This window comes from Hevea brasiliensis, unplaced genomic scaffold, assembly GCF_030052815.1.
Source record: "Hevea brasiliensis isolate MT/VB/25A 57/8 unplaced genomic scaffold, ASM3005281v1 Scaf7, whole genome shotgun sequence".
Classification (NCBI taxonomy): Eukaryota; Viridiplantae; Streptophyta; class Magnoliopsida; order Malpighiales; family Euphorbiaceae; genus Hevea; species Hevea brasiliensis.
Window position 1 is genome coordinate 2,074,715 of NW_026615250.1, and position 16,457 is coordinate 2,091,171.

General features: G+C 31.9%; 1 protein-coding gene, 1 non-coding gene and 1 pseudogene across 2 annotated transcripts in view; 2 read left to right on the top strand and 1 right to left on the bottom strand.

Moving 5' to 3' along the window:
• LOC110642450 (uncharacterized) overlaps nt 1-14,740 on the top strand; it is a 40,639-nt gene extending 25,899 nt beyond the window's left edge. The window contains exons 5-10 of the mRNA XM_058142739.1: nt 9,380-9,760; nt 10,106-10,660; nt 11,844-12,224; nt 12,572-13,126; nt 13,729-14,226; nt 14,355-14,740. Coding sequence (XP_057998722.1) covers nt 9,380-9,760; nt 10,106-10,660; nt 11,844-12,224; nt 12,572-13,126; nt 13,729-14,226; nt 14,355-14,372 — 2,388 coding nt within the window. The 3' untranslated portion in view covers nt 14,373-14,740. The remainder of the gene's footprint in view (nt 1-9,379; nt 9,761-10,105; nt 10,661-11,843; nt 12,225-12,571; nt 13,127-13,728; nt 14,227-14,354) is intronic.
• LOC131177659 (disease resistance protein At4g27190-like) lies at nt 5,052-11,765 on the top strand (annotated as a pseudogene).
• Nucleotides 14,741-16,312: 1,572 nt separating the features above from the next.
• On the bottom strand, nt 16,313-16,384 carry TRNAP-UGG (transfer RNA proline (anticodon UGG)). The gene has a single exon. It is a non-coding gene; the product is annotated as a tRNA-Pro (tRNA).
• Nucleotides 16,385-16,457: the final 73 nt, after the last annotated feature.

Genomic DNA, 16,457 nt, shown 5'->3' on the forward strand with positions numbered 1-16,457 from the left:
ATCTCAGCTTTCTGCTGGTAAAATTTCAGGTCAATTGGACCTTTCTACACTGAGTTATGACTAAATAAATAAACACTGTTCATTTGGTCATTTTGCCCAGGAAGAATGCAAGTTACCCGGATTAGGGCAATTTTTAGGTCAACTTAGTTTAGTTTTCTAGGCAGGGTTTCTATACCAAAGTTGTGCCATTATGTGTCTAGTTTCATGTTCAATTAGCCTTGCACCAGTTGAACCTCTACAACTCCATTTGTAACTGCCCAAACCTGCTGGACTCATGCTCAGTCCTGCTGGTCAACTAAGGTAGCTCACCCATACACAAATGTCAAGCCTCAACTCACTTCATTTCCTCATCATACACATTCAAATGGTCACTAATTGACCATTACAAGGTTAATGAACCATCATATGAGCAAAGCCTAATGTTGTTAAGTGTCCATATTTTTCCATGTTCATACATGCATAATATTTGCATTTCACCTACACAACTAAGTTCAATCATGCATTTAGCACTAAGGGCTGCTCATCAACACTTTGCTATCAAGCAAAATCACCCACCCTAACTAACCCTAGCTGCTTAAACTTGTAGGGTGCACACACACACTTGTTTGTTTCATTTTCTTACATTTCCTACACATATCATGCCATTAAACATAAATTAAACTAAAAATAGCAAGAGTATGGTCACTTACAACTTGTAGCAGAATTTTCTCCCTTCACAAACTTCAGTTTCTTGGCTTTTTTTGGCAGCCAATCACCTTGCTAAGTTGTATAGACAAATTTTGTTGAAGTGGACTTAGGGTTTCAAGTGAGATTTGGTGAGTTAGAAAGCTTATATAAGCTTTAATGGTGGTTGTGGGCCAGGAGAGGAAACGGCTGGAAATGGGAAAGGAGTGGAAATGGGAAAGGAAAAGAACTGATTTTTTCTTTCTTTTTTTCTACCCATTTAGTCATTTTAAATAATTTAATGCCATGTGTCAAAGTTTGATTGGGTGGGAGGATGTTTAATGACATCATAATGATGTCATAATTTCAATTTCTTTTATTTTCTCTCCTTTTCTTGTCTACTTAATTTCAATTTAATTTTTAGCAATATTTATTCACATTTTGTGCCATAATAACTATTTACTTAACTGGACAAGTCGGCCAAAAATCACCTCTGAAGGTGAAATGACCAAAATGCCCTCCGTTTGACATAACAGACCAAAATTGTCTGTACCGATTGAAAAATTTTTCTAAGCATTTTCTTGGTATTCTAATATCATAGGAACCTCAATGACCCTTCTTTGGAGTCCCAAAAATTATTTTATGAATTTTCTCCTGGGTTTAGGGCTCCTAGTTGCGAGAACTGCAACTTCCCACTGGGTTACCCTTCGCTAGGGCACCGACTCATTTAACTTGGTTGTATTTTATTTCTAAAATTTTTTCTAAATTTTTCTTACTAATATTTGAGTTAATTATAGTTCCTCACTTTAGTTTAAATATTTTTTCGGACGTTCTAGCTGTCCGGACCGACACTGGTCACTTGAACAGTAGAATGTACGGAGTTGCTACAGGGAGGGTGTTGTAGGAATTAAACTCATGAGTCATACTATGAAGTTGTGGGAGAGAGTTGTGGAGCATCGACTACGTCATGATACTTCTATCTCTCCCAATCAATTTGTCTTCATGTCCGGTCGTTCAATTATAAAAGCAATATTTCTCATTAGAAGTTTGATGGAGAAATATAAAGATGTGAAGAAAGATCTACACATGGTTTTTATTGATTTAGAGAAGGCTTATGATAGTGTTCCAAGAGATGTCTTTATGGAGAGTGTTAGAACAAAAGAGGATTGAAAGATATGTATGAAGGAGCAACTACTATTGTGCGCACAGTAGGAGAGGACACAAGAGATTTTCCAATCTCAGTTGGATTACACCAAGGATCAGCTATAAGCCCTTACCTTTTTACATTAGTTTTAGATGAATTGATGAAACATATACAAGAGAGTATCCCTTGGTGCATGATATTTGCGGATGATATAGTTCTGACAGATGAGATGCAAGAAGTAGTTAATAGAAAGCTAGAGCTTTGGAGAAGTACTTTAGAATCAAAGGGCATTAAGTTAAGTAGAACGAAGACAGAATATATGCATTGCAAGTTCAGTGAAGGCCAAATTGGTGATAGGAAAGGAGTTAGTTTGGATGGAGTGGCACTGTCTCAAAGTAATCACTTTAAATACCTCGGCTCAATCCTTCAAGTAGATGGGGGATGTGAGGAGGATGTTAGTCATAGGATTAAAGCCAGATGGTTGAAGTGGAGACGTGCTACAGAAGTTTTATATGATTGCAAGATTTCCAATAAGTTGAAAGGAAAATTTTACCGTACAGCCATATGACTGGTTATGTTATATGGTAGTGAGTGTTAATCACTAAAAGAGTTGTATGTGTCTAAGATAAGAGTTGCAAAGATGAGAATGTTAAGGTGGATGAGTAGCCATACTAAACTAGATAAAGTCCGTAATGAGAGTATTAGAGAAAAAGTAGGAGTGATGTTAATTGATGATAAGTTGAGAGTGGAGAGATTGAGGCGGATTAGTCATGTGAAGCATAGATATACGGAAGCTCCAGTTAGACGAGTAGAGCACATTAGGTTAGAGGATAGAAATAAAAGAAGGGGTAGACCTAAAGTGACTTGGAGGACAGTAATACAACATGACCTAGAAGCATTACACATTTTTGAAAATTTAACCCAAAATCGTTTAGAGTGGAGAAAGCAAATCCATATAATCGACCCCAAATTTTGAGATAAAGGTTTAGTTGAATTAAGTTGAGTTGAGTATATAAATTAAAATTCATTTTATCTGGAGTCATCTTAAAATTTATTTTGTAAAGATAATAATTAATGCTAAATTTAATTATTAAATAGTCAAATAATTAAAATTTAAAATGATAATAACAGAAAATAAAAAAAAATAAAATTCGTGTACTAACACTTAAATGGTTAAAAAAATTAAAATAAACAAATAAAAATTTAAAAATTCAATTGATAAAGTAGAACACTTTAATAAAAAATTAAAGGGGACTTAAGTGTTCCTCCTAATTAAGAAGATTTAACTAATAAAAACAAATAAGGTAGCATGTAAAACTATTCAAAAATATATAAACTAAAATTAAAGTAAAGACATGATAAATAAGAAACTGCCATAGGCTAAATTGATGACAATATTATTGTTAGAATAATGAATTACGTTTTACCATAAATAAATTATTTTAAAATTATTTCAATGAAAATAATAATAACTAAATATAATATATTATTAAAATAAAATAAAATTAACACATTTAAAATTAAGAAAAATAGGAAAAGTCTTGTAAAGAGAGAAGAAAAAAAGTAAAAAGGAAATTGCACTTGTCAAGTGCACCGTGCAGTGGGTTGAGTGCAGGCCAGCAGCATATGCTATATTCGGAATAGAAATTAGAAAAAAAAAAAAAAAAAGCAAAAGGTATATTTAAATTTTAAAGTTATGTTAAATAATTATATAAATTTTTAAAATATTTTAAACTTCAATTAAATCCTTGAACTTAAAAAAAAAAAGTCGAATAATTTTTTTAAATTTTAAAAATTGATTAAGTTTTTTTTACTATTTTATAGATAAATAAGCTTTTTAATTTCTTAAAGAAATAAATAAATCTAGCCAATATTATACATGATCTTTTAGTGCGCATAATCCTCATCCGCAATATTACGTATCTGATTTACAATATCCTAATAAAAATTTACTACATTTTAAAGTAGATTGATAAATTTTTATTTAAATAATTATTCAAGAAGTTTATATACAAAAGTGTCTTGAATCTATAGAGATTTTTTTTTTGAATCATTTAGCAAAAAAATAATTTATCAATATATTCTAGGACGTAGTAAATACCTATTAGAATGTTGCGAATTAGAAACACATGATTATCAATGAGAACTCTATACACTAAAAGATTTTTGTACACAACTTTAATTAGATTTATATTAAAGGTAAATTGTAGCTCAATCCTTTTTTATTTATTATTAAAATTTAAAGAATTTATTTATTTTTAAAATAATTAAAGAATTTATTTAATTTATTTTTAAAATTTAAAAGATTTATTTAATTTTAGAATTTGTTTGAATCTAAAAATATTTTAAATATTTATATCAGTATTGAGTCACACTTTAAAAAGTTAAAATAGACTTTTTATCAAAAAAAAAATAATAAAAAAAGAAAATAGGGGCAGAATCGTCATTTTCTTTTACTGTTGTTGTGTTTTAGTATATTGCAATAATTCTATTTTTCAATTTGTCTCCAACGATTAAAATATTCAGTCTTATCATTCCTATCAATATTTTTCGATTAATTTTATTTTAATATGAGAAGAGATTATTTAGTATTTTGGGCACTAATAATTATGAGAAATTCACTCTATTTATTATATGAAGGAATTCACTCTATTTATTATATGAGGAATTCACTCTAGAATTTCCCTTAATCTGAAACATTACATAAGAGCGATGTTTGAAGGGATAGCCAGCAAACAAAACCATTGAATTTTAGTAGATAACTAATAATGTTTATATCACGATGTATATTAAAATAAATTTTAAAATATGGATCAGTTAAAAATGGAGTTAAAAAAAAGTGTAATAATTTTTGATAATTTAGATAAAATTATTAAAATTAAAAGTTGTAAATAAAATTAAAAAATTTTAAAAAATTAATTTTTTGTAGTCAAAACATCTAAATGAAAACGTTAACTTTTAAGCGCTTACATAAGAAACTGAAGCTCACAATTATGACTTTGATTATCGTTTTTATTTAAATCTTTTGTCGGAAATCTTTACTCTGTTATATTGTTTATTTCTATTATATTATTTATTTATTGTATGCAAATTACTTACCGTTTGGTTTCTATTTCTCATCTGATTTCAAAGCACTTTTGTTTGTGTTTGTTGCGTTCTGTTAATTGTTTATTTCTTGCTTTCCTTCTCACCTCTCCATGTTTTTATTTTCTCTGGGTATGTTAGGTGGTCACATTCCAAGGGAAAAAAAAAATTCAGCAAATGGAGTTTGTGAAATTAGTGACTGCTCCCATTGTATCCAAAGTTTTCGAACTGTTGGTTGAACCCACTCTGCGTCAGATCAAATATGTATTCAACTACAGTGACAACATCCGCAACCTTGAAGAAGAAGTTAGACAGCTCACGCTTAAAAAACAAATCGTTGAGCACACTGTGGAGGAAGCTGTTAGGCGCAATCCAGTAGAAGTTGAAGATGTTGTTCCGAGGTGGTTTACTAAAGTGAATAATGTCACTGAAGATGCTAGTAAAATTCTTCTTCGACATGAAGACAGATCAAAGAGGAGGTGCTTCATGGGATTGTGTCCTAATTTGATCAGGCGCCACCAGATTAGTAGAAAAGCGAGCAAAGCTTTACCAATCGTTGTTAGAACCCGAGAAGAAGGAAATTTTGAGAAAGTTTGCTACCGCATCACACCACAGGGCATAGGGGCAGTCAAAGGTTTTGAGGCCTTTGAATCAAGAACATCAGCTGTGGAGCAAATCATGAATGCTTTAAAGGATGCTGATGTTAATCTCATTGGAGTGTACGGAATGGGAGGCGTGGGTAAGACCACGCTAGTGAAACAGATTGCTGCACAAGTCAGGGAATACGGAATCTTCAAATTGGTGGTTATGGCAACTGTAACTCACAATCCGGAATTGAAAAAAGTTCAGCAAGACATTGCAGATTAGTTAGACTACAAATTTGATGTGGAGTCTGTTGAGGTACGAGCAGCTCGGTTGAGCGCACGAATAAAAAAAGAAGAGAAAATTCTCATAATTCTAGATGATATTTGGGCAGCAATCAAACTGGAGGAGGTAGGAATTCCTTATGGCCCTGATCATAAAGGGAGCAAGATACTGATGACGTCTAGAAATCAATCTGTGTTGTTGGAAATGGGAGTACAAAGAGATGTCTTGCTTGATGTTTTACAGGATCCAGAAGCAAGGAATCTATTTGAGAAGATTGTGGGAGATCTTAAAGATTCCAAATTACGACCTATAGCTATGGAAGTCGCAGATAGATGCGCTGGCTTGCCCATTTTAATTGTACCAGTAGCGACGGGATTGAAAAACAAGCAAATGTTTGAATGGAACGATGCGTTGGAAGAGCTTAAAAAGTTTGATGGCAAAGGAGTTGAACAGAGAGTTTACTCGGCCCTAGAGTTGAGTTACAACTTTCTGAGAGATGAAGAGAGGTCTTTGTTCCGACTTTTAGGACAATTCCCTGATGTTGTGTTCATCAGTGACTTGTTGAAATATAGCATGGGGTTAGGCTTGTTTAATCAACGCACCACACTGAAAGCAACAAGAGATAGACTACTTAAAGTAATCAGTGATCTTAAAATGTCTTGTTTGTTACTGGAAGGCGACAACCATGAACAAGTCAAAATGCACGATGTGGTTTACAGCTTCGCAGCCTCAATTGCATCCAAGCATCATCATGTCTTTACTGCAGCATATCAAACTCAGTTGGAAGAATGGCCGAATAAAGACTTCTTTGAACAATGCACATCAATCTCCTTGCCATATTGCAATATCCCTAAGCTTCCTGAAGTACTTGAATGCCCAAAACTCAAGTCATTTTTTATGTTTAATAATTCCTCGCTCAAAATCCCAGAGAATTTATTCAGTAGAATGGAAGAGCTCAAAGTCTTGGATTTGACGGGAATGCACTTGTCACCACTGCCTTTATCACTTCAATACCTTGAGAACCTCCAAACATTGTGTTTGGATCAGTGTGTTTTGGAAGACATTTCTGCAATCGGAGAGCTAAAACAGTTGCAAGTTCTCAGCTTCATTCAATCTACCATTGTTCGGCTGCCAAGTGAAGTAAGCAAATTGACTCGTTTGCGACTTTTGGATTTGAGCCGATGTCGAAAACTTGAAGTGATTCCCCCAGATGTCCTATCAAGGTTAGCCCAACTGGAAGAATTGTACATGGGGGACGGTTTTGTGCAATGGAAGGGTGAGGGACATGATGAACCAAGAAACAATGCTAAACTGTCAGAATTGAAGCTTTTGTCAAAGCTGTCCACTTTGGAGGTACACATCATGGATGCAAATATCATGCCTAAAGATTTATTTTCTGAAAAACTGGAAAGATTTAGAGTTTTCATCGGAGATGTGTGGGATTGGCGTGGTAAGTACAAAACCTCAAGAACGTTGAAACTCAAGCTTAGTACAAGCGCTCTGTTGGAGAGGGTAAAAGTGTTGCTGATGAAAACTGAAGATCTGTATTTGGACGACCTAAAGGGTGTAAGAAGTGTGCTCGATGAATCAGACGACCAAGGTTTTCCTGAGTTGAAGCATCTGCATGTTCAAAATAGCCCCATTCAATATATCATAGACTGGATGATAAGGGGCCATTCCACTGCTTTTCCGAGGTTGGAGTCATTATTTATTGACAATTTGAATAATTTGAAGAAGATCTATTGTGGGTCTTATATGGTGGGGTCTTTCAGCAATTTAAGAAAATTAAAGGTGGGGAACTGTAATGCATTGAGGAGTCTCTTTTCATTCTCTATGTTTAAAGGCCTTGAGAAGCTCGAAAAAGTGGATGTGAGGAGTTGCGAAATTATGGAAGAGATAGTAGTTGAGGAAGGTGAAGATGATGAAAAAATTAATTTGCCACAGCTACGATATTTGAGATTGGAAAATCTACCTCAATTTGTAAGCTTTTGTTCCCGAGTGAAGGAAGCAACAACTAGTGGAGGTAATAAAGAAATTGAATGTGAAGACGAGACTGAGACACCAATGCCACTTTTCAGTAGAAAGGTTTGGTCCACATCCTGTTTCTAGTTCGCCACTAAATATCTTTTTTAAGATGCTTTATTTTAAGATAAAGATTTGTTCTTATCTTTAATTCTTTTTAGTATTTTATTTTTATATAAATTATAAATTTGTCAATAAGATATGTCTAAAATCATTAATAACATTTATTTATGTAAATATAAAATAATAAAAAGTTAATTAGAAAATAATAGTTTTTTGAAATATAGTTAAAATTAGTTCTTTTTTAAAATTTTTTATATTATGATCTATAGTTTTAAAAAAGAATTAATTTTGCTTATAGTGATCTTTTTTAATAAACAAATAATTGTAAAAATACTTTTAATGTATTTTCTTAAGGAAAACATTATATAAGAAAACTTACTTTTTATGTGATTTAATGTAATTTATTTTGACAATACATAAACATAATGTTTTTTATATAATTTATAAATATTCTCAGCGAAATTATATCTTCATTTAGTTTTATTTTATTTAAAAATTGTATAAATTATATTTAAATTCATCATTTTACATTTATTAATATTATTAATAAAAAATTATTGTAATAATTATTTTTATTTAACATAAACATATTAAATAATTATATAGGGATATTTTATTTAATAAATAATTTTTTTATTTTTTTATAAATAATTTGATATTGACAAAAGTGTTTTTATATTTCAGTAATTATATATTATAAAGATTTAATTAAATATTTTAAAAAATATTTTATATATTGATAATTATAGTCAATTATAATGATTAAAAATGAATTACCATTTAAATATAAAATAATTATTACTTAAATAAAATATGTGAATGGAAGACTATTTTAATAATAAAATAAAATTTGAGGAATTTAATTATCCAAAATTAAAAAGAAAGCAAAGAAATTAATGGTAATTCAGGCCAAGGACTATTCTTTTAAAGATATCTAAACTTAGAAATTAAATTATTTTTAATAAAAAAATATAGGGATTGAGCTGTGATTTTTATTAATTTATAATTTACCTTTTTTCATATTTATTACTTTTCCTTTTTAAGTGGAAATATGTATTATATGCTTCTGGAAATGTGATAAAAATTTCTAGTCAGTTAATAGTTCTATGTATATTCTTATTGAAAATCAATTATATTTAATTGGTATAAAATTAACATGACCACTGCAAATGTATTTTATTTAATATGTTATTTATAATTTTAGACTTATGTTTATGAGATTTTTTAATGCAAACAAAAATGTCTTTGTATTTTTAAAATATTTTATTTTAAAACATATCAGCTGAATATTAATTTAAGTTTTTACTCTCACAATTTCCTAATAAAAAAAAATTATTTTTACAATTATTTTGATATTCAATAACAATTTTCTATGAAAGTAAAGTGATTGAATTCAAAAACTACAATTATTTTTCATTCGTTGGACGCTAGTACTGTAACTCAACTGCTAACTGAAAGTCCAACCAGTCAAGTGATTGTGTAGTGTACTGTGATGCTCAGCAGCTGAAGGACCTGAGACTCTAGTTTTCACTGCAGGTATCTTTTCCTAATTTGACTATCCTGATTGTGAAAGGATGTGATAATTTGAAAAATTTATTATCACTCTCAAGTGTTGTGCATTTGAAAAGGCTTGAGATATGCAATTGTAAGATGATGGAAGAAGTGATGGTCAAAGAAGGATTGGAAGAAGAAATAATGAGTAAGATGTTACTCCATCAACTAGAGTCCCTAGAGCTCATGGATCTTCCAAAACTCACGCGATTCTGCACAAGTAATTTAGTTGAATGTCCTGTCTTGAAAGAGCTGCGCATACAAAATTGCCCTCAAATGAGGACCTTTGTCTCCAATTATACGACTTCAAATATGGCATCCAGCAGTGAACTTGACATTATAAATTCTGCTCTCTTCGATGAAAAGGTATGCAGTCTTTTTTCACCTGAATAATAGTTTCCGTTGTTATCCACAATCGTTAATTGTTCCTTCTTTAGGATTGCTGTTGTAATTGGCCTAAATTTCAATATTTGATTAAAAAATAATTTTTACTTGTAAATTGTATATTTCAAATTTGAACAATGTTGGATGGTCTAAATCCAATGCTATGTTAGCGTTAAGGGTCAGCAATCCCCTGTTGGATGTGAGTCAAAATGAAATTATCACGTCTATTTTTTTTTAAAAAAAAAAAATTGAAAAATAGAGAAAGAAATAAACAGAGGAGAGTATCATGTCAAGTTTATTCACAGTGACTATTGATTTTTGATGCAGGTTGCATTCCCCAACTTGGAGCAATTGGAGATTCTCAACATGGATAATTTGAAGATGATATGGCACAATGAACTTCATTCAGATTCCTTTTGCAAAATAAACGCACTTACTGTGGAGCACTGTGAAGAACTAATTAAAATTTTTCCATCCACGTTGTTAAGAGGCCTCCGGAATCTTCAACGTCTGTTCATTCATAATTGCGATTTACTGCAAGAGGTGTTTGATCTCCAAGAGCTAATAAAAATGAAAGAATCAGTAGCCATTCAATTGAGAACTCTACACATAGAAGGCCTTCCAAATTTGAAGCATGTATGGAATGAAGATCCTCTGGGACTTGTGTTGTTTCATTATCTAAGTTCAGTGTACGTTTGGCGTTGTCCAAATCTAAAATTTATTTTCCCAGCTTCAATAGCTAAAAATCTGCTACAACTCAACACACTGGATATAGGCAGTTCTGGGGTGGAGGAAATTGTTCAGAATCTGAACTGGGTAGAAACAAATATGGAGAACCAACCTATGGTTAAAGTTCTGCAGCCACATTTCTCCTTTAGAAAGGTATGAACTCAATCTTTGTGTCAAGCTTAAAATCTATTTTTTGTATTATCTTAAAAAATTTTGATATTATGTTGTGTATAAGTAATATCTTCTCATATATAAAATTTTAAGAATGAAACTTATTATATACTAAAACTAAATAGAGCATTAAATTTATTTTACATAGAAAGCATTGCCATTGAATTTGTTTTCCACACCTCAAAGTGAAAAAAAGAAAATAATGTGTTTATATTCATTTTAATACACTATTTGTAAATTTAGTTGAGATTGTGTTTTTATATATATAAGTTTAAAAAATATAATACTTTTTTTTTGTTATTTTGAAAAGAATATATATAATAAACTTATTGTATAGAATTAATTAAGTTTAAAGAATAAATTTATTTAGAATTAAGTTATAATATGTTCATAATAACAAAATTGATTTTGGAGCTAAATTAAATATCAATTTTACTAGATGAATGGAAGACTATTTTAATAATAAAATAAAATTTGAGGAATTTAATTATCCAAAATTTAAAAGAAAGCAAAGAAATTAATGGTCAATTCAGGCCAAGGACTATTCTTTTAAAGATATCTAAACTTAGAAATTAAATTATTTTTAATAAAAAAATATAGGGATTGAGCTGTGATTTTTATTAATTTATAATTTACCTTTTTTTCATATTTATTACTTTTCCTTTTTAAGTGGAAATATGTATTATATGCTTCTGGAAATGTGATAAATATGAAAAAAGGAAAAGTAATAAATATGAAAAAAAGGTAAATTTAACATGACCACTGCAAATGTATTTTATTTAATATGTTATTTATAATTTTAGACTTATGTTTATGAGATTTTTTAATGCAAAAAAAATATATCTTTATATTTTTAAAATATTTTATTTGTGCCTAGTTTGATTTGGTCTAATGACTGAAAACATATCAGTCGAATATTAGTTTAAGTTTTTACTTTCTCAATTTCCTACTAAAAAAATTTATTTTTACAATTATTTTGATATTCAATAACAATTTTCTATGAAAGTAAAGTGATTGAATTCAAAAACTACAATTATTTTTCATTCGTTGGACGCTAGTACAGTAATTCAACTGCTAACTGAAAGTCCAACCAAACAAGTGATAATGTGTAGTGTACTGTGATGCTCAACAGTTGAAGGACCTGAGACTCTAGTTTTCACTGCAGGTATCTTTTCCTAATTTGACTATCCTGATTGTGGATGGATGTGATAATTTGAAAAATTTATTATCACTCTCAAGTGTTGTGCATTTGAAAAGGCTTCAGATACGCAATTGTAAGATGATGGAAGAAGTGATGGTCAAGGAAGGATTGGAAGAAGAAATAATGAGTAAGATGTTACTCCATCAACTAGAGTCCCTGAAGCTCAAGAAGCTTCCAAAACTCACGCGATTCTGCACAAGTAATTTAGTTGAATGTCCTGCCTTGAAACAGCTGCGCATACAAAATTGCCCTCAAATGAGGACCTTTGTCTCCAATTATACGACTTCAAATATGGCATCCAGCAGTGAACTTGACATTATAAATTCTGCTCTCTTCGATGAAAAGGTATGCAGTCTTTTTTCACCTGAATAATAGTTTCCGTTGTTATCCACAATCGTTAATTGTTCCTTCTTTAGGATTGCTGTTGTAATTGGCCTAAATTTCAATATTTGATTAAAAAATAATTTTTACTTGTAAATTGTATATTTCAAATTTGAACAATGTTGGATGGTCTAAATCCAATGCTATGTTAGCTTTAAGGGGTCAGCAATCTGCTGTTGAATGTGAGTCAAAATGAAATTATCATGTCTATTTTTTTTTATAAGCAAAAAATTTATTGAAATAGAGAAAGAAATAAACAGAGGAGAGTATCATGTCAAGTTTATTCACAGTGACTATTGATTTTGATGCAGGTTGCATTCCCCAACATGGAGCAATTGGAGATTCTCAACATGGATAATTTGAAGATGATATGGCACAGTGAACTCCATTCAGATTCCTTTTGCAAAATAAACGCACTTACTGTGGAGCACTGTGAAGAACTAATTAAAATTTTTCCATCCACGTTGTTGAGAGGCCTCCGGAATCTTCAACGTCTGGTCATACATAATTGCGATTTACTGCAAGAGGTGTTTGATCTCCAAGAGCTAATAAAAATGAAAGAATCAGTAGCCATTCAATTGAGAACTCTACACATAAGCGACCTTCCAAAGTTGAAGCATGTATGGAATGAGGATCCTCTGGGACTTGTCTTGTTTGATAACCTAAGTTCAGTGAGTGTTTGGAATTGTCCAGATCTAAAAATTATTTTCCCAGCTTCAATAGCTAAAAATCTGCTACAACTCAAAAGACTGCATATAATCAGTTCTGGGGTGGAGAAAATTGTTCAGAATCTGAACTGGGTAGAAACAAATATGGAGAACCAACCTATGGTTAAAGTTCTGCAGCCACATTTCTCCTTTAGAAAGGTATGAGCTCAATCTCTGTGTCAAGCTTAAAATCTATTTTTTGCATTATCTTAAAAAATTTTGATATATTTTGTGTATAAGTAATATCTTCTCATCTATAAAATTTTAAGAATGAAACTTATTATATACTAAAACTAAATAGAGCATTAAATTTATTTTACATAGAAAGCATTGCCATTGAATTTGTTTTCCACACCTCAAAGTGAAAAAAAGAAAATAATGTGTTTATATTCATTTTAATACACTATTTGTAAATTTAGTTGAGATTGTGTTTTTATATATATAAGTTTAAAAAATATAGCACTTAATTTTTTTTTTTTTGTTATTTTGAAAAGAATATATATAATAAACTTATTGTATAGAATTAATTAAGTTTAAAGAATAAATTTATTTAGAATTAAGTTACAATATGTTCATAATAACAAAATTGATTTTGGAGCCAAATTAAATATCAATTTTACTAGATGATTATATGATTGCATACATTGAAAATAAAAATGCTTGATAATGAGTCGATTATGTAATTTTTTTAAAACATGATATGGCACTTATAGTTGGGTTATCTTCCTGCTTTGACGGATATGTGGAACCATGACTCGCAGCTAGACCAAGCTCTTGGGTCTCTTGAAGAACTTCTCGTTTGGCACTGTGACAGCTTGATCACTTTAGCACCATCCTCTGCTTCTTTTCAAAATCTGACGCGTTTGACTGTATGGAAATGCAATGGATTAGTTAGTTTGGTAACATCTTCAACAGCAAAAAGTCTGGTACAACTCACAAAAATGAGTATAGGAGCATGTGACAGATTGAAAGAAATAGTTGCAAATGAGGGAAATGAATCGAAAGAGGATATCATCTTTAGCAAATTAGGAAAACTGGGACTTAGATATTTGCCAAGCCTCGTCAGTTTTTGCTCAGCAGAGCACAGCTTCAAATTCCCCTCTTTAACAGAAGTAATAGTGAGGAAATGCCCCAAGATGCAGGTTTTCTCAAAAGGAGTCTTAAGCACACCAAGACTCCTCGTTGTACAACACGATGATGAACGAGAGTGTTGGAACGGCAATCTGAATGACACTGTACAACAATTGTTTGCAGAAATGGTATGTATGTGTTGGTTAACCAAATTCCCTTTTCTCCTAAACCATAGAATTGAAATCATCACTCAATTCTGATGTATTCTCTTCTTGATCCTAACTTTGTTGTCCCTAAATTTCTTGGATATGTACAGAATGCCAAGGAAGATTGACCCCAATCCATCATTTGCTGAAGCTGAAATAAGGCCAACGCTCTTTGTAATTGATTCAGATGTAGATTGTGGAAGGGCTTTCTTATTCATATTGGGATTATCTATGCAAGGCGTTGTTTCCTTCTGAGATTTTAAATGGTGAACGGACCATATTGTTCCCATTTTATTATTCCTAAAAGCAGTCTGTATTTGGTAAAGTTTGAATTCAGATAATCGTGTTTAATATCCATGAATACACTAATTAGTTAAATTTAGTGTCTGCATTGCCTTTACGAGATATTATGTGTATGAGGATTGTAAGGCTAATGGCCTAATGTGTTTGGATATTGTAAATTAGAACCATCTTAAAGCAAATTCGACTTCATTAATTTGCTTTGGACTTTTTAATTAATGAATGTTGATTGATTTTGATCAACATGCATGGAGGCAGCTGATATACTTTTGAAGATGAAGCACCATATCGGTAAGAATAATATGGATCCAATGAATATAGGAGTCCAACGCAGTACTAACAGAACTAGATGCTGCTGCAGGTGGCAATTCGCTTCTACCACCAACATTGTAAGTCTGAAACTCTCTGTGAGTTAAATAGAAGGGATCAGCAAGAATGATTCTCTATGCAAAGGAATAGTATCACTGTATAGAGGAGCTTGCTGTCTGAGAAGGTGCTCTATTTCCAAATCCCTCTTGTGCCGTTGTGCGGGTCTAGAAGATCATAGGTGCGATACTCCTTTTCACTCATGTATAAATCACGAGGAGCTTCCTCTCTCTGTGTTGATATCACCTCCGTGGGCCCAATACGCCGATCAATTTCATGAGAGACTGCAGGATAACTCCGACCATCACCACTGACTTGGCAAAGTTTCCCACTTTCCTATCCTGAATTGATGGGGAATGGACAGGCACTGCATCTGATGGCACTGAGTGAAACACGGCAGGTCAGAAAAGTTCACTGAGCTTCCTAATCTGAAAGGGAAAATTGGAATATATATATATATATATATATATATATGACTACTAAATTACAGAAGTACACAACCACCAAACAACAAAAAAAACCAGTAATTCTCACTTTTTGAACTGTAAGTTCTATTTTGAATTTGTTCCTTTTATCATAATTGTCCTTTATGGCCGCCTTGAAAACACTGAGGGAGTGGAAAACAATCCTTATGGATACTGAACCGCACCTGAACTTCAAAATTATCAGTGTGCAAATCTGACTAAATTGGTGAAGAAACTTTTAATTATTACCAAGAGAATTTAGGCTGGATATAATAAAACATAAGCTGAACTGGTGAGGACCTACCAAAAGCCTTTGGCTCTGATCTCATCCTGCCAGAAGATGTTGCTTTGCGGATTCCGTACAAAAGTTTGAGGTCAAAATCACACAGGAAAAGCTTAAGTCCAGGTTTCAGTAGCATCCAGAGCCCACTGCTACATTTAACTCAGCCATAGACCATAGCAAAGTCTAGTTAATGTACCTAGTACCAACTACCAAGCCAGGTATATTGCTTGGTAGAAAGTGACTAGGGCTAGGTTTAGGCCAGATACTTCGTCACACAGTACCAAGATCACATGGCTTGACGACAAGTCAGCTTAAGAACTCCCAGTGAGTTACAAAGTAAAAAATGCCTAACACTTACATCTTCCTAAAAGAAGCATAATTTCAGTGAAAGTTCCCAAGGAGTTAAATAATTCTATATTCACGGCAACAAAATGAATATACATCTCAAACAGTGAATTAAAGGTGAACTTTGGAAAACAAATCTGTTCTCTTAATCAAATATCTCCATACAAGAGGAACTAGCTCAACCTAAGCCACACAAGCCACTAGCACACCAAAAGAAACAAGGGTGGCTTTGATCTTCGCTCGCTCCTGGGCAATCTCGCACTCATGTAGCCGGGTCAGGTTGAATAAAAGGAGGGGAAGAAAAAAATTTGGGGCATTCCGAGAATCGAACTCGGGACCTCTCGCACCCAAAGCGAGAATCATACCACTAGACCAGATGCCCACGTCCGTGTATTTATCTAATATTTAATATTAAGGGTATTTCCTAAGAAATTTTTTTCTTGGCATTGCAAAAA